The sequence below is a fragment of the Phaethon aethereus genome (assembly GCF_964289735.1).
Source record: "Phaethon aethereus genome assembly, chromosome: 1".
NCBI lineage: Eukaryota > Metazoa > Chordata > Aves > Phaethontiformes > Phaethontidae > Phaethon > Phaethon aethereus.
This window is the reverse complement of record NC_138575.1, coordinates 198,454,785-198,473,142: the sequence shown is the minus strand read 5'-3', so window position 1 is coordinate 198,473,142 and position 18,358 is coordinate 198,454,785. Positions and strand designations below refer to the sequence as shown.

The 18,358-nt window shown below is 43.6% G+C and overlaps 1 protein-coding gene across 1 annotated transcript in view; it reads right to left on the bottom strand.

Moving 5' to 3' along the window:
* Nucleotides 1-8,759: 8,759 nt before the first annotated feature.
* KATNAL1 (katanin catalytic subunit A1 like 1) overlaps nt 8,760-18,358 on the bottom strand; it is a gene marked incomplete at both ends in the record, with an annotated part of 32,438 nt that continues 22,839 nt past the window's right edge. Inside the window, 5 exons of the mRNA XM_082007075.1 lie at nt 8,760-8,958; nt 10,459-10,585; nt 12,873-13,007; nt 13,968-14,094; nt 14,955-15,113. Of these exons, the coding sequence (XP_081863201.1) occupies nt 8,760-8,958; nt 10,459-10,585; nt 12,873-13,007; nt 13,968-14,094; nt 14,955-15,113 (747 nt within the window). The remainder of the gene's footprint in view (nt 8,959-10,458; nt 10,586-12,872; nt 13,008-13,967; nt 14,095-14,954; nt 15,114-18,358) is intronic.

Here is an 18,358-nt window from a genome sequence, read left to right as displayed (position 1 = left end):
AACAGGCTCAGGTGGAAAGAATCACAGAATCACACAGAATCACTAGGTTGGAAAGGACCTTCAAGATCATCAAGTCCAACCATTAATCCAGCACCACCATGTCCCCTAAACCATGTCCTGAAGCGCCACATCCACATGTTTTTTAAACACTTCCAGAGATGGCGACTCCACCACCTCCCTGGGCAGCCTGTTCCAATGCCTGACCACCCTCTCAGTGAAGAAATTTTTCCTAATATCCAATCTAAACCTCCCCTGGCGCAACTTGAGGCCATTTCCTCTTGTCCTATCACTAGTTACTTGGGAGAAGAGACCAACACCCTCATCGCCACAACCCCCTTTCAGGTAGTTGTAGAGAGCGATAAGGTCTCCTCTCAGCCTCCTCTTCTCCAGACTAAACAACCCCAGTTCCCTCAGCCGCTCCTCATAAGACATGTGCTCCAGACCCCTCACCAGCTTCGTTGCCCTTCTCTGGACACACTCAAGCACCTCAACATCCTTCTTGTAGTGAGGGGCCCAAAACTGAACACAGGATTCAAGGTGCGGCCTCACCAGCGCCGAGTACAGGGGCACGATCACTTCCCTGCTCCTGCTGGCCTCACTATTTCTGATACAGGCCAGGATGCTGTTGGCCTTCTTGGCCACCTGGGCACACTGCCGGCTCATATTCAGCCGGCTGTCAACCAGCACTCCCAGGTCCTTTTCCACCAGGCAGCTCTCCAGCCACTCCTCCCCAAGCCTGTAGCATTGCATGAGGTTGTTGTGGCCAAAGTGCAGGACCCTGCACTTGGCCTTATTAAACCTCATACAGTTGGCCTCTGCCCATCGATCCAGCCTGTCCAGATCCCTCTGCAGAGCCCTCCTGCCCTCCAGCAGATCAACACTCCCACAGAAGGGTTACTGAAGCGGATCTGTCTTATAAAAGAGGCTGCAGGAGCTTGTACAGTCTAACAAAGCACAAGGTGTTGCTTTATGTGGCGACTCTATAAATAACGTTCAGAGATGTAGGACAAGTATCAGGGAGTAAGAACTATTCGTTAGAAGATGACATTAGCACAAGATCAGATGGACACAAATCAAGTGTGAATTTATTTAGATTGGAAAGTTGTAGAAAGTTTGCAGATCATCTGTGAGAACACAAAACATCTGGATATGCCACAGAGCTGGAAAAGGCCTCCGGGGTCACTGGCTGCAGCAGGCTCCACTCCATCTTGAAACGGATTAGTTTTTCATTTGTTCCTTTGTTTTACAATAAGTTTCTTGCTCTTTTCCCATCCACGTCGGTGTGGCACGCCCAGGGGAGCGCTTTTCCCGCTCCTCACTGTTGACTTCCCTCACCCGGGCAGGATGGGCACCCCGGGGTGCAGCCCAGCACGCCGCCCCACCCCACCGCCGCCCGCCCTCCTCCTCCAGCATCTCCCCAGCCGAAGCTGTTTGCTCTCACACGCTTCGTGTGGGGTTGCATCCTGCAAGAGCACAGCTGCCTTGGCGAGTGAAGGAGGTGAGCGCGGACGGGGCACCAAGCATTTGCTTAAGCTGGGCAGGTTCCCAGTTGAAATAGAGCTAAATTCCCAAGATCTCGAGAGGGAGGCTGAGCCGGCAGCGCCGCCGGTGTGCTGCTGGCAGCCCCGCCAGCGGAGAGGCCGGCCGCCTGCCCCGCCGTCCCGAGCTGCGGATCCGTCATGCAGGGGAGGAGCACGTGGATCTCGGCTCTCTGCTCCTCGGTGAGGGGGAAGGAGCCCGGTCCCCCAGCACCGTGGTAGAAATGTCTAATTAGATACAACAGAGGGACAGAAATGCATACTCAGGGACATTTCTACACAAGCATAAATTAAGGAAAGCCAAATATTTATTTTAAATGGCTGTGCCATATGCTGATGAAATGCTAATCTGCACAGAAAAAAAACACGCTGCAAATAACCTCCCCAGAAGCACCTCACATTCACTGAGCTTCATCTTTCTGAGCAAACTAAGAAGAAAATAAAATCAACAGCATCCATTATAGACTCCCTTCCATAAGAAATTCAGGCCAGCTTAGGATGACATGGGCCAGTGCTTTTCAAACTATCATCTGCAGCCCCTAGGAGCACCACAAGCTATTTGCTAAGGGCCTGCAGAAGGTATTTAAGAAAAACAAACTTGCTGTGTTTGATTCACAATACAGGGATCTTCAGTCTCAGTAGAAAGAATGTTAGGGGGCTGCCAACCAAAAGCGACTGAAAACCACTACTGTATGCTTTAGGATCAGGAACTGGGAGTCAGAGGGACAGTTTTGTCTCCTCCGCTGATCCCAGGACCCTGGGTGAGTGACTTCACTCCCACCTCTCTCCTCATCCTTCTACCACCTCAACTCCCCATAGGCGTTTGCAGCATCTCTTCTTGTGCATCCGAACAGTACTCAGCACAACAGAGCGCCGGCACCCTGCAGAAACACATCACTCTTAACATCCCCCTGTTCTTCTAGCCCTCCACAAACACTCCAGCCCCAACACATCACAAAGTTTGAAGACATTTCAAGATGGGAAGCAAGCTATTAGGAAGTCAAATTTGATTACCTAAAAGACAGGCTTTGTAGTGGCCGTAGCAAACCGGCCCTGGAGATTGGCACATTTTTAAGCAGCAAGGCTGGGTGACGAAACCTGTGGGCAGTGCCTGCACTTGGCTTCCTTTGTTCACGGAGCCACTTCCACCCTCTTACATACGTTCTCCTCACTGGCAAAGACACAAAGACCACTGTTTTTATCAACATGCATATTGCAGTGTTGTCAGCAGCTCCTTAAGGTTATTCCCTTTTTCTTCTCAGTTGTATTTATAAACCCTGTGCAGAGTTGCTATGGTTTCTGTTACCGCCAGTCCAATTGGTATTCAGTGCAGTTCCTCTCACCTTCACCATTTGGATGACCTTTACTTCGCAAGGAAGATCTCATGCCATCAGCCCGTTCAATCAGATGTCACACAACACGCTGTGCAAGAACACCAACCGCTAGGCAAAAGAGGGCTCTGTGGAACCAATGCATCTGCAAAGGCTGGCTGAGAGATGGATAAACAATGGTAATTATTTCAAAACAAATTGGAACCAGAAAGTGCAACCCAGCAGTGTAACTGCTAGACAAAAAGGAAAGCTACAAAAAAAGAAATTTCAGCTCTCAAGATCTTGGGTACTCCAGTATCTTTCTCTAGACAAATATTTTTCTATCTTTCTTGCTCTCCAAAGTCAAGTTCAAAAAACTCTTACTTCCAAGACAGTTTCTCTTACATCAGTTGAACAACTTATGCAAGGGACTGCTCAGGAATGGGAGCAACACAGTTGCAAACTGGCAGTAAGAATTTATCTCTTTGCCAAATTAACATTCTAAATATTATATTTAAGCGACTTTGCATAAAGCTACGCTGCTTACTGTACAGCCAGCCAGACAAGCGGGATGCATGATGCTTTCCTCCAAAAGTAAGCACGCTGGGAATGGGCTCAGCAGCTTCATGTACCAACTAGGTCATGGGATCCCCAAAACTCTAACCCAGATACTGAAGAAAAAACCCCATGGCTTCCCCCATCTCCGACAAAAATGTTCCTACTACAACAAAGAAGTCACAAATACACAGAAGCCAGAAAACAGAGCTTGGACACGATATGACCTAACTCTGCCCGTGCAGTAGGAATGGGAACATCCCCACACTTCGCCTCTTCACAACAAAGCCGGAACGTTCCTTGTGCCACTTCCTTGGCTGTTGAGATAAGTGTCCTTGCATCAGGCTAGCCAAGACATCTCATCCCATATGCTTTTAGTGCTAGTTGGGGCCTCCTAAAGAAGATGACAATTGCCTGGATCTTTCCAAGACATCTAGGTGCAGACATGCGAAGCAGCATGGCGCTTTAGCTGATGAAAAGACAGCTCCGTATTGCACAAAAGGAGCTCCTCTATTAGAGGTACTGACAACCGCGTACATGGTAAGTGGGTCAGAAGAACAGGTCACAACCAGCATACAGAACCAGGCTGGCTTAGAAAGCGGAGAGGGTCAAATGCCCCTGTGCTGCGGGAGGTGGGAACAGCACTTGCTGCTCCAGCTCTGGTAGCTGAGGTTTGCGTGGAAGTCGGGCACCCACAGCCACGGCCAAGCTTTCGCACAGCGCTCTCATGAAACACTTAACGCGAGCAGGGAAAAAGACCGTGTGCCACGTTCTCTGAATTGCAGCATCTCTGCCCTTGCTGTCACCACATGGGTGGCTTTACAGTCTGCTTTATTCTGTCAGAGGGCTACCGAGACTACCCACTTCGCACCAGCGCGTTGCTCTGGCACTCCCAGGCTCCCTGCTTGCTCCCCGGTAGCACTTTCACCTGCGTGTTCATCATGTTCTGATCTGTCACTACAGATCAGAAAAAATTCTCAGTCCACGAACTGATCTGGAGTGGTTTATTCCAAAAACAGACAGAAAAAGTTTTCACCGTTTCCTCCGCTGCTTCCACCTCCTCATGCCTGGGCTGTACAGCTAAGTCTTTGCTTGCTTGATGGAGGACTTTTTTATAGCACACAAGCTCTTTCATCTTTACCATGATCAGAACAAGTCAGTGCACCGTTGCTATTTCACAGTCTCTTTTAAACTGGGGTGAGCTGAACTTTCTATGCAAAGATTTGACCTCTCCTGAAATCCCTTGATCAGCAATTTCCCGTGCTCGCTCTTTCATGCTTGAGGCATTATGAAACGCTGGAAACTACACATACTTTCATAAGGAAGTTAGTGAGAAAATTCAAATAATCAACTCAGTCCCAAGAGACTTGGGGTCTCTTTCCAAGTTTGAAAGCTCTTTGCTAACAGATCTTTTGCTCTTGAAAGTCTTCTGGTTAGCAGGCAGCTGATGATATAGCTTCTCTGGAGCCTGATTATACTTCCAGCCCAGGGGCAAGTAATAAAAAAGCGTGCCCAGCTCTGGGAGGTCTGAATCAGGTGCTAACACTGAACATCTGCGAGGGCCTCTGCTCCCCTCTCCCCCACCCTCCTTCCATGCACTGGGCATAGGAGTGTTCCCCATTTTATAGCTTGTGGCAACAAAAAGCCAATTTAGAGGGAAAGCACTGCTGACAGTGTTATCCAAAAAAACCAGACTCTGCTTTAACTGCTCGCCGTCCAGGACTTTGGTGAGTCCAATACCACCGTGACATACTGAAAAGATCTGTACTGTATGGCAGCCTTTGGAAACAGTTACCAGCAAAGCATTCACAGCCCAACTCAAGCGAGACAGACTCTACACGTACGTTTATTACTTCATACAACCAGAATGCTTATTGTACAAAAATTAACAGTGCCACCCAAGAGGGCCTTCACAGATGTTTAGAAAGAGACATGTAAACACAGGTTTAAAACATGTTTTTTATGTAATTTACGTACAAACTACTGAAGTACCACACACTGTGTGCGTGTATATACACAAACACACCTGTACACGTTATCTTCCATATGCGTACAGACGCAGACTGAACAAATTTGCTCGTACATCGCTCTCCAAGGAACCCCACAACCCTACACAAGGTTTTCCACCAGTGGGATACGAACTGGTCTCATGCTGAGCTGTAAGCTCATCCTTAGGGCCTCGAGTTGCTGCCACTGTTGGCCCAGCCTTCCTTCCCTGGTCGCTCCTTGCTGCACCCCGCTGCTGGCTCCCCTCTTGAGTTAATAGCCCAGTCTCCAAGCCCACCTGGGCAAGCACACCAGAGTGACTTGGTAAAGACGTCAGGGTCAGCACACAGGGTCAGATCCCTACCCTGAAAGGCTTGGCAGGGAAGGGATGGCCTCTGTCTGGCAGGGTGCCCAATCTAGCAGGGCCCAAGTCACGGTTGTACTTGCTTGGGCACAACCATTGTGCATAGAAACATCTACAGCTTGGAAACGTCCACTTTTCTGTTCTGCGGCAGTAAAGGATGTATGGACCTGTACAGGAAAAACATATTTGGGGTAGAAATCATGACCTTTAGAGAAAAAGACCACAGCACCTGAATAATTCCCACTATCCAGAACGCTCAGCGCAGTGAATTTTGCTTAACATCCAAGAGGGAAGTTTAACGCCTTAAGGTAGAAGGCTCATCAAAGAGCTAAGGAAGGACATTTTTGCTGAACGCTGTGCTTTCATCAGCAGGAAGGGCACTGCTGCTTGCAATATAAAACTGAGAAAATTGGTACTTAGACCTTTCTAAGCAGCAACTGCTGAATCCCAGCGCTGCTCTTGGGCAGCTGAACAGAGTAAGTTATTGGCATTCATGTCTATTCCCTTCCAGATCTTACTTGTGTAGACTAAGCTCCTCAGCCAGCAATGGCATCTCTAGTGAGATACTGAAGTGCTAATCTGGCACTGGCCACAAAAGATTTGCAGAGTTTTACTAATTTCTACTGCAGTAAAACAAAACAAAACGAGTCATGGCTGCAGCCTACAGCTTTCATAAGGAAGAAATGACAGACTGTAGCAATGCTTTCAAAGCTTTCTCTGTATAAATGTCAAGTTACTCCCTGGGAGGAACAAACTAGCCCTGGTACGAATTTAGTCAAAAATTATAGAGTCAACATGACTTCTGCTTGCTCATCTTCCAATGCAGAAAGAATTGTTCTTTTCAGTCTGATAGCTGCAGGTATGGTGAATCCCAAAGGCTCTAGTGTGCAGTTAGTGCAAACTGGTCGGGAGAGAAGCAACTGGATCTTTTTCTCCCTGTAGGTGAAGAGGGTAAAAGCTGATGTTCTTGCTGCACTGACCTCCCTGTGCAGGACTGTAACAGAGCCTAATGCTAGGCAGGGGAGATGCTCTGTCCTTGGAAAGATATGAAAAGCGGCTGTCTCTCAACTAATCTAGGGGTCCCAGAAGGTATTTTTCTGGAGTCCCACATGGAAACACGCTTCTAAAGTGCCCGTCTGAGTTTCATGTCAAATGCAAGATTGACAGAATCTCCATCGTGTTTCTCCACGCAAATTGGGGCAACCCTTTAAAATGACAGGATCAATCCAAGAGGTGGATTACAAAGGAAGAGATGGACATACAAAGAAAGAAAAAGGAATGCTGACAGACAAAGTAGCAATGGTAAAAGTTTCAAAAGTCGCTCACATAATCAGATAGATGCTGCAGAGCTGTTATGCATTTATCCTGACAGTCCTTGCTAGTGAACAGTAGACACTCTTGAGCAGCATTTGCCTTAGTGGTTCACATGTCATGGCCCAAGAGACCAGTGTGCTGAACTACTGACATTACTGTGAACTTCCAAGAACTAGCAAAAAGGAGCAAATAAGGATATACTCCCATTCAAGAGGAGGCGTTATCAGTTTCTTATTCTAGTTTACCACATCTGGCTATCCCACTAGGAGTCTCAGCAGAGAGCCGAAGGGCAGAGTACTTACCCAACTGCACAGCAACTCACATCCACCAAGATACTTCGGGCCTCACTTGCAAAATCACCAAAAATTTGAGAGCTTGTGTATTCCTCTATAAATTTGACCTCTTCTTCTCATTCCTACCACAGGAAACCTTCATGTGTCAGACTCACAGCCCGAGTCTGTGAAAAGCTCATGTAGTCAGCATGGCAGTTATACTCTAGAGAGAGGATTTCTCATGCTAGAGTTTATAACCCAACCCTTCTCATCTCTGTACTAGTGTGTGGGAAGAGAAGAAACAGTTAAGAACATAAATGAGATTGTACAGATTATTTCCCCCTAAATCAGTAACATTTATACATTTTTAAGAAATTCAAATTTAAAAAAATTAGGAAGCATGACCAGTTCTACAACATAAACAGGTGCAAATTCCATTGCCTAGTGAAGTTAGGAAAGCGTTCATGTCTAATCAGAAGAAGTGGAAGTCCACAGCCACATGTTTTAAGGACAGCCTTGTGTTTTAAAGACAGCCTTGGCACTAGTGTCTTTACTCTATTAAACTCTTGGTACTTTAATAATAATAATAACAATGATGATAATGATAATATCTAGACAGTGCAGACAAAGTATAGGATGACACATAAGCATAAAAGTGCAAGATGTAATTTAAGTCAAAGTGCCTACTGATCAAACTTCAAAGTGTCTACTGGGCAAACTGGTACAAACTGTGTTCAGAGATAAAGCATAAACCAGACTGAGAGCAATAAAGGCCTCTTTCTTTTCCTCTAATTTCTATCAGAAGTCGTCACAGGTAACATCATTCCAGTCTGAAGTGACATTGATTCCAAATGGGTGTACATGAGAGGAGAACCGAGCCCATCTCTTGATGGAAAACTCATCCTCATTTCCTCTGTGTAATGTCAATTAATCCACAGGCTTTGCTCTGAATATCGGAGCAGAGAGAGAGAGAGAATAGTAACTTCAATGCCACATTCAAGGGAGGCAAAGTCAGTAGCACTTAAGAGCAGGGGGGACAGCAAGCCCTTGTTAGCTCCTCTGGAGTCACATCCCCCAGCTGATTTATTGATTCCAGCCATGAAGGATGACTACGAGAAGGTTAAGTAACACTGCTCTTCATTGGCAAAATAAAAATATTATCCTCACAAGTATAATTTTTCCCTTCCTGTTTGTCTTATGTTACTATTTCAGAGATAAAACATCTTTTACAGTATCAGCTCATTATTGAGTTCATTCCCTTTAAAGGCAAATAGAGTTTAAAAGATCTTGTCACCAGAAGGGGGTGGGATGGGGGCAGGGGCAGACCTTTTATTAAACCTTTAAAAAGATTTCTAACTCATTTTGCAAGTGAAAACAACAAAAGCCATAAAACTCTAGCAAAGGAGAGCTGTCACTGAGATTAAGCAGATCCAAACTCCGCCATCCATTTTTCATACTTCTCCAGGTCTGCAGCAGAAACAGATTTGGAGATTTTCTTCAGAGCCAGCTCAAAGTCCCCCTTGGTAACCGGCATCTGAAGCTCCTCTTTAGAAAGTGCACGAATCTCTTCTGGAGATAAGCCGTTAATACGTCGTCTCATTGCCATTAAAGAGGCATCCCTGGAAATACAGGACAATGTATGGGAGCTAATTGCTAGCAGCATGTGCTGTAAGCCTATGAATTTTGATTGTATTCTCTTGCTAGAAACCACTGGCAGGAACACTTAAGAGAGCATTTATTTACCATAGAAGATGTGGTTCACATCTTTCTTAGCTTCCATGTTCCCAGATCACTACATTAATTCAACATAAAGAATGTATTGGCACCAAACCCCATTTAAGCATATGGTAAATGTGCAGAGATAATTAAAACTATAAAACTGAAAACCTTTTACAATGATTCACAGAGATGAAATTTTACAACTTCAGTGCAGGAAAGGGCAGGGTGGGAGAGGAACTGCACTCAACTTTTTTTTTTTAAGTAGTCTGTATTTTGCACCCCCATCCCCTTAGATTTCAACCTTCTCCCCACTGCGTAACCCAAAAGAATAGCCAGCAAGTGTTCGGAGGGCAGCCCAGCTTTGCTGCCTGCTCGGACATAGCACTTGAATCTGTAAAGGGCAGAGCAGGGGGCATCAGACACTACTGTCAGGTGGCCCTGCAGGGCTGAGGCCATCGGTGCCTGTGGCTCCTCATGGTCTACCAGCTCCACCACTCCTCCCCAGCTCGGATGCTGCCAGCGTGGCCCGCTGGCACGGAGAACACTGCTTGTTTCTCACGCCACGGCCCACATGCAGTCTGAAATTTCATTTTCTCTTTCCCCAGGTTTTTCCCAGCAAGGGATAACACAGGCCTCAGGGAGAATAGGTAATTTAACTATGGCACTGCGTGACACACACCAAGTTTTCAAAATTATGGACTGATTTCACAACTTCAGCAAAGCAGCAGGAAGAAAAAAAATACCAAGCCACATTCTTAAAGGATCGGTTTCTCTTGGCGGGGATCCTGATGTTGAAAGGAACATAGACTTCCTACTGATGAGTTTTTCCAAATACCTATCCTCCACCAGAAAATCCTTGTTTGTCAAAAAATGAAACAAATTGTGGGAACAGGATGGAAATAAATTCAATACTAGTGCTATAAACTATCTGTATCACTCTTGCACCTAGAAGATTCAGGCGGAAACCAAGACCGTGCTGCACTTGGGGCTGTCCAAACATACAGCATTTAGAAGCCCCAAAGACGTATTCTGTGAAAGGTTCCTTTGCATCACAAAATTCTAGCTCTTAAACTCATGGGATTGCAAAAAAAAAAAAAATTCCAAACCTATTTTGCACTACATTAACAAATATTCAGTAAACATAGACGATGGTAACACAAGATTTGCTCAGACAATTTTTTTCTCTTCAGGGCCATGAAAACTTAACCACATCTCATACAGAGACTCCATGGTCTTTAGACTGCTCCACATGACAGTAACACATGGTTCCAGTAAATAGATTTGGGCCTCATAGTCACTGTTAGCCCAGCTTCAGCTGTAGTGGGTATTGCCTTTTATCACATAATGTAAATGATGACTTTCCATGCAGTTTTATTTGCAAATTAAGGGGGATGAGATACCTGCAAACATTAGTGATGTCAGCACCAGAATAGCCTTCAATCTTCTCAGCAATTTCTTCAAGGCTGATATCAGGATCCAGTTCTACTTCCCGAAGATTAATCTTAAGTAGTTCTGCTCTGCCTTTTGCTACAATGGAAAAATACTTGTTTGAAGACTTGCAAGAGTAACATTTAAAAAAAGAAATGAACACAACTTAGATTTTTCAGTGAAAAGTACAAACAAAAGGGTTTAATAAAAGAAAAGAGACAGAACAAAACATAGTAAAAAGTGCAATGAAATACAGTGAAGTATATGGTTAAAAGTAGTATATTAAAACAGCATACTCTTGAGACATTTTGCAAAGTCATACATCATTAAAAATGTCTGTTATGTCTCAGGTGACAAAGCATTTGGTCACATACTATCCAGGGGCACAAAAGCACAATCCTACAAATGTCTGCTTCTCGCATCCCTTTGGATTCACTTGTTGTTCAAGCGTCTGCATATTATTCACAAAGTTTCATTAGAACCACAATGAGGATTCTATTAACAGAGCTGAAGCTCTGTTATATGACAGCACAAACCCCTTAACAATAGGCTGAACTTCAAGCATATGTTTAAGCACTTTACTCAGTTGGGACCCAAGCAAGCTGCTGAAGCCTGATAGAAAACAGATACATTAATCAGTAAACATATTAATATATTTACAGCACAAACGTCCTGGTATCCCACTTTCAGACCTAGATGCAGTGTGCACACAGTGATAACCAGCTGCGTAAATGAGCACTTATGCGGCCAATTACCCTTTTTTCTTGTAGAGGGCATGTGCATATGTGCGTTTGGGTACATACGTTAAGCAGCCTAGGCTTATAAGAGGGAATTCACATTTGACAGCTTAGGTCTCAGTGTTATTCTGCACAAGGGTGGTAAAGAAGAGGACAAATGCTTTCCTGGCTTTTACTGTACAGAAAAATACACCCTCTCAGCATCTCCATTTCCACAGTGGCCAATTTTTATGACCTAGAAAAGAGGACAACACAACAGAAGAAATAGCAGTAGGAAAGGCTAAAAGTCTTAAGGAAGTGTCCACACTTATGTGTTATTTACTGATGTCCCTAATTAAAAAAAGAGGGGAGAGGAAATATAAAGGAAATTAGAATGCTTGTGTAAAGCTGCTGGTTTTGTGTGCTTTGCACAATTGTCAAGAATATAGTTATTAATCACACACAACCGGCACTAGCTATGAAATGGGGATTTATTATTTACAGAGCACAAGGTACATACAGCATACCTGCAGAAAGCATCCTGTATCAGAGAACATTCTTCCAGTCTTTGCTATGGGGCTAAGCAAGTCCTTGCAGTATTTTGAAAATGAAACATGGTAGAATACATACTTGCATCAAATTCCACAATATACAGGTGTATATATGACATATCATATTACTTTTCAATTAAAATGCCTGACCACATCAGCACAGTTATAAATGCATCGCCCAGAAAAGCTCAACATTCTTATTTACAGAACAGAGGCAACAGAACACAAGATTGGAAATAAAACTGGAGCACATCTCATATGTTGTCCAGGGTATAATACACTGTGTCAAAAAACAATCTGATTTAATTAGAAACAGGAGCAAGAGCTGATAGGATTTTAAACTAATTGTTCATAAAGACAGGCATCCTGTTAGGAGCTGTTACTGCCTGTAAGCTGCAAAGACAAGCAGTAGAACTATTAAGTGTCCTTATACCTGCTAAACTCAATCACAACTGCTGTCACCGTGAACACATATCTTGTTATCTTGAGTGCTGATGCAGGGAGATGAGGCATCCACTGTACTAAGAAGAAATGAAGCTATGCAAACTTCAAGTGATAGGAATCTCAAAATTAATAGGACAGGTGAATGACAGCTAGGAAAGACAATACAAGCCAAGACGTCTTAAGGCAGGAAAAGCAATCAGCCTGCTGCATTCCGAGTGACTCGAAGCACAGTCATAAAGGCGAGCAAGCAGTGATTTACAATGAAGTAAGCTTGTAAGTGAAAATTCATGGATCCACTTCTTTGCATTTGTCTGCAAGGGCATGGAGTGCATTTGCAATATTTCTGAACGTGTCCAAAGGCTGCCTTTGATGATCACTCAAGGATTGACTGTTAAGCATTTAAAACAATTCCAGGCTCATTAAAACTAACTCTCTTTCAAAATGTAAGAACCCATCAATGGGCTTGCAATGAAATGCTGCAGCTCTTTGTTTTTAAGCCCCCAAGCAAGTAGTATTTTTTTTCCTTCTCTCACTCTCTTTAAAAATAAATTGACCCAGCTGAATGATTAACCCCTGAATTTCACTGCTCATCACAAAAACATCAGGATTCCTGCAGTAGTCCTAAGCTTGTCTTGCAAAGGCCCTTTTAAAGGAAAATGCTTGTAGCAAACGTACCTGTGGGCAAAGGTATATAAATCCTCTTCTCCAGTCTCCGTCGGAGAGCTTCATCAATATCCCAGGGAAAATTTGTAGCTGCTAATACCATAACCATCTTGGAAGGGTCATCATTTTCCAGAGCACCACCTACCCCTGCAAGCACAACAGTTTAGAGAAATTTCACTCCACAGCTCATATTGATTGAGATGCTTGCTAAGAAACACTGCACAGACAAACACTGCAAAAGCTGGGACAAAGCTAAGCAACAGCTCTGTGTAGTCCTAGTGCTGCTTTCCAAACTTCTCATAGCTTAGGTGAGACAAGACCATCATTGTCACAGAGAGGGGGACAGTTCATTCCTTTGCTGAGTCAGGGGAGGGCTTTATTTGACAGTGACAATAACAGAGTCATATGTGAGTGTAGCCCTACTAGTCCCACTGGAAGTGCTACCTCCATCAAATATGGCCATAGAAGAAATAGGAATCACCCCTGGGCCTCCCAAATGAGGACTGCAAAGAAACTATCATTTTGGGGCAAAAAGTTGCCTACCTGAGTTTACCACAATGAACCTGTACATTTGAAGACATTATAAATAGTAGTTAAACAACAACTACAATACAGAGATGGTTATCAAACCACCACACCATACAATATTCCTCAGATGGTCCCCCTCGTTATGTGCACCTGTACAGAACAGGTACTAGATCCAACTAAAAGGATAATATTAGCTGCCACCACAGAATACAGCAAAATCAGGTCTCACAATGGGGTCCCCAAGCTGGAGACTCTAGCAAAGGGCAGAAATTTGTTTAAAATGCAGAAAAATTAAACTGCACAAATCTTCATTATCTTCATTATCTTCTTCTCCTAGAGCGTGTCTCTTAAACACGAGTTTTCAATTTACCATCAAAATGGCCATTTTAGCAAAAATAAAGCAGAACACCCTTTTCAGCCATCTGCCTTCGAACACTCCAAAAATACACTAGTCTCAAATTATGCCTTATTTTTCCCTAATCCACAAAGCCAGATTTTCCAGATTGCTCAAGTTCTTAACATTCCCACCTGTAAAGAAACCGCATCCCAGCCCCAAACTCGGATCTAAACATTTGTTACCGTCCATTTGCACAAGCAGCTCTGACTTGACTCTGCGACTCGCCTCATGTTCGTCAGACGTGCCTCTGCGGCTGCAGATGGAATCTATCTCATCAATGAAGATTGTTGTTGGAGCATAAAACCTTGCCTTTATTCAAATGAAAACATCACTATTAAGGCTGCAGAAGCAAGCACAGGCCCTCATCAGACCACGACCCAGTCCCACTAGACATACTACCACATATTTTCCCTGCTTGTCACAAGAAAATAATTTAAGATCTTGATTTACAAACTGTTTGGCATATGGTTAAGTTTAAATTGTACTCATGTCAGGGGTCTTTCAGTGCTAGTTGGTTTTTCTCAGCAACTAATCTTGCAAACGGCAAAAAGGAATACAATCAAAATACAGGCAGTTTTTCATGTCCAGGTTTTTCAGCAGTGAGAGGAAAGCCCAGGGGACAGAAGGGAGCTCATCCTGTCTCAACAGAGGCAGGTTTTAACTGAGAGTATGGTGAAAATGCAGCAAGGATCCCGAAGAGGTGAATGACCCTTCAGCATAGGTCCACATAGGCATGTCCTTCACGCACCCCACATGATGGACTGCACTCAAAACTTCACCGAGAGGCTTGTGTCCATCATTCAGAACAGAAACAGAACTAAAATACATATTGCTTCTAGAATAACAGTTCCCAGTCCCTTCCAATTTCAAATCTACTTCCTAGGGGCTTATCCCATAACCGAGTAAGAACTGAATTTCTGTCAAGGCCACAACTCTATGTCTAGTGTGAAAAATGCTATGCTAAACATGGGTGCTGAACCAGTTCCTTCTTAATCCTCAATGACATATCAGAAAAGGACAGAAACACAGAGACTGTGCTTTTCTACCTGGCTGAGGGGTGTCAGTGCAATGAACTCCATGCTTCCAACATGCTACTAGAGGGACAGGAAACTAAAGGAGATGTCCCTTCTCACCTTAACAAGCCACAGACCACATCATTGAGGACGTACCATTTCAAACAAGAGGCGGACCAGCTTCTCAGACTCGCCCCTGTATTTAGATGTCAGAGTAGAGGAAGACACATTGAAAAATGTTGTTCCACATTCTGTAGCAACAGCTTTCGCTAGCATTGTTTTGCCAGTGCCAGGAGGACCAACCATCAGCACGCCCTGAAAGGTGAAAACAAAGAAACTTGGCAACTGGTACTCTACTACTACTCAATATCATCCAAGATCTGTATTTTAATTGTTTAACAACATAATTGCCATCAGTGGAAAACAAAGGACAAGAAACCTGCTTTCAAGAACACTGTGGAAGCACTCTGGGATTTATTCTTCTTACCACTCCACTGGAGTATGAATCACAAAAGCCAGTAACTGTTGCCGCACCTATCACCTGGGAAGCGGACAACAGATTTACAGCCTTGCTCTCAATCAGGCAGAGCCTGGACTTGAACTTAGGCCTTTCCCAACTCGCAAGGGGCTGCACATGCAGATGAAGAGAGTGAATTCTTAGTTTTGGAACACAGGCCCGTTCACATAGAAAGCTTCACAGAAACCAAAATACTTTTGCAGAAAGTTGTGTTCCCTCAGTAGAGCATTTTTTTGTAGAAAAACATATTGCCAAAAAATCCTGATGATGTGTATGTATGAATCTGGTTGATTTTTACATTTAAGTATGAATGAGAGCATTCAATGAAAACAAGGGCTCGTCATGCTGTTTAATCTCTCCATCTCAGTACTTCTATGGCCATACTAGTGCATCTTAGCAATTCCTGGATGAAACACCATCCTCACCACACTGTTGGATGGCAGAAGAGAACTGTTATTTCTATTTCACAGATAAACAACTGTGGCTCACGTGGACTACTGCTCAGTCCCACAAAAAGCCTAATATGAACCTCAGTGATTATTCAAAAAGCTTTAAGCTAGAAAACTGAACTAAAACTGTTAAGTCCCAGGTTGGCATCCACATGATCAGACTTTCTTCCCATCTGTGGTCCTTACTCTCTCTTTCAGATAGAGAGAGAGAGAAAGTAGCACACATCTCTGCAGCTTAGCACATTTACCCACCATTACACAAGCAGGTCTTTAGCTGGACAGACAGTGCTCTCAGGATCCATGTTAAGATTGTAGCACTGAGACTGGTTAATCACTCTTGGTAATATTTCTAAGTACAGTTATCTTTATGGATAGTCTTTCCAACCCCTTCAGCAGCAGTGCTGCAGAGGGACAACACACTGTTCCAACCCTGTGCAGCACTAGAATAAGGCATTGTGATTTTGAGCATGGCACTATGAAAATGTAATGCTCAAGGAGCTTGGGGTTTTTTCCCCTCTCTACCGCAAGACCTTATCACATGCCAACAAGAGTTTCCTAAAGTAAAGTTGTACTGTGTTGCAAGGGTAATCAAATTAGCTAGAATTAGAATTTCAGATCATAATGTGCTTTGCAATTAATAACTTGCATAAAATGCCACAGCAATAAAATATCTGTTAAATGCAAGCCACATAGCAAATTAGATTTCATCTGTTCCTCACAAAAATTTACTTCAAAAAGCACAAAGAATGACATGGAATAGATCTATAAAACCAAATCAACCGGGAATGCAATTATTCAAAAATGTACTATTCAAAAGCAATAGCCCCTCTGTACTCCATTTTCCATTAACTCTTAATACCTTTATTGCCATTTAACACTTAGCTAATGCAAGCTCAACATACATTCATTGGTAAATTAAGTTAGAAATGTTCACATTCCATCCATACAGCTAACAGTCCAATGTCACTATGCAGGCTGCCCAAAGTTTCCTAAGCTCCAGAGCAGCAAGCATAAAAAATAAATGGACTCTTTTACTCCCCATGAACATTCAGACATATACTGTGACTTGAGTTGCTGCATATCACTGATATGATAATAATATTGCAAGTACAACCCTGGAGTAACTGGGTGAAAATTACTCATCCTGTGATATGCAGGTCAGAGATGACTTACTGTTCTCTTCAAGTTTCAAATTTTGATATTTTAAAAAAATATTATTTAGTTAATATTTTAAAACAAGCTTCACCTCAATTTAAATCCTGTTTGACTCTTGTGTTTGATACTGTGTTTACTGCAGGACCTGATGATACAAGGAACTAACGTCATTTTTTGGATATTGCTTTGGTCCTCCATTATTATGGAAGGTCAAATTCTGGCTTCGGCTACACATGTCGCTCACTGCTGAAATAGAAGCCCATCGCTTAGCACCTCCTGTGTAACTACTACAGTGTGCGTTACCTAGCACGTGATATGGATGGCATTATATATGTACATAACGCAGGTGCAAAGCAGACACACTGGGTGTAAAGCCAGGGAAAAACCAAGCTCTCTGGGGATAAAGACAATAGAAATATCAGTTGAAAAAAGAAAAAAAACCCAAAACCTTGAGTTCTCAGAAAAACAAGATGTGCATGGTTTGAAACAGAAACACATAGGATCAAATTGCTCTTTCTCTCTGCAAACTAGGAGGCTGCCACTTACTCACTAGTTAAAATCCTTGACAAACACAAAGACTTCTTTATTCTTCCTCTAAGGCGCTGTTAATCCAAAGTATTCCAATAAGAAGTTGAAATGCACCGCAGGGAGTAAGTGTTTTGATGAAATCACTGCAGGGTTATTTCTTCTTGTTGTAACAATCACTAGCAGAGCAGTGGGAAGCACAGCGAGCAACCGGGCCTTCTTGGCACAAAGCAGTTTGGAGAAAAAGAAAGAGCAAGCCCGTGGACACTCGGAAACCCGTGGCTGCAATGACACAGCACCTGTGTTGAATCAGGGAAGACAGCTGGCTCCTTCACACAAGGCACTGTCCTCTGAATGCAGGCGCAAACTGTGAGGGCTGTCTTGGGAATTGTTCTCAGGAGAGTCTGAACATTCAAAACCAGATTTGGCTGCCTTTTCCCTGTATTATTTTCCTGAATGCCTAGGCTCAACAAATACCTGCTGCTACACTGATTACTGCAAGAAACAGTCTTCCCTTCGAAACTTCTCATCCTTGTAGCACAGTCAGAGGTCAACAGTAGGGAAAATACATGCTGTTCTCTGTGAAAAATAATTTCAGAAGAGTTACAGCTTCACAAGTCACCAGGGAAAAGGCTAACAATGAAGAGTCTTCATGGACTCGTCAGAAATCAATTTGCATTTCAGACCGAAGAGAGGAAATAATCTTAGAATTTTTTCCATGTCTACAACGACCTAGTTTTCAGAGGCGACACTGCTCAGTAGGAAAAGATAATCTCATACAAAGAGGTGGAGACTGTAACTCGTTAAAAGATCAGGCTGTTGTTTCTTGATTCACTGCCACAATACTTGGAGACAGGGCCAGTGGCACTCTTCACATTCCCTGCAGTCTACTGAGATACCTGCCTTAAAGACAG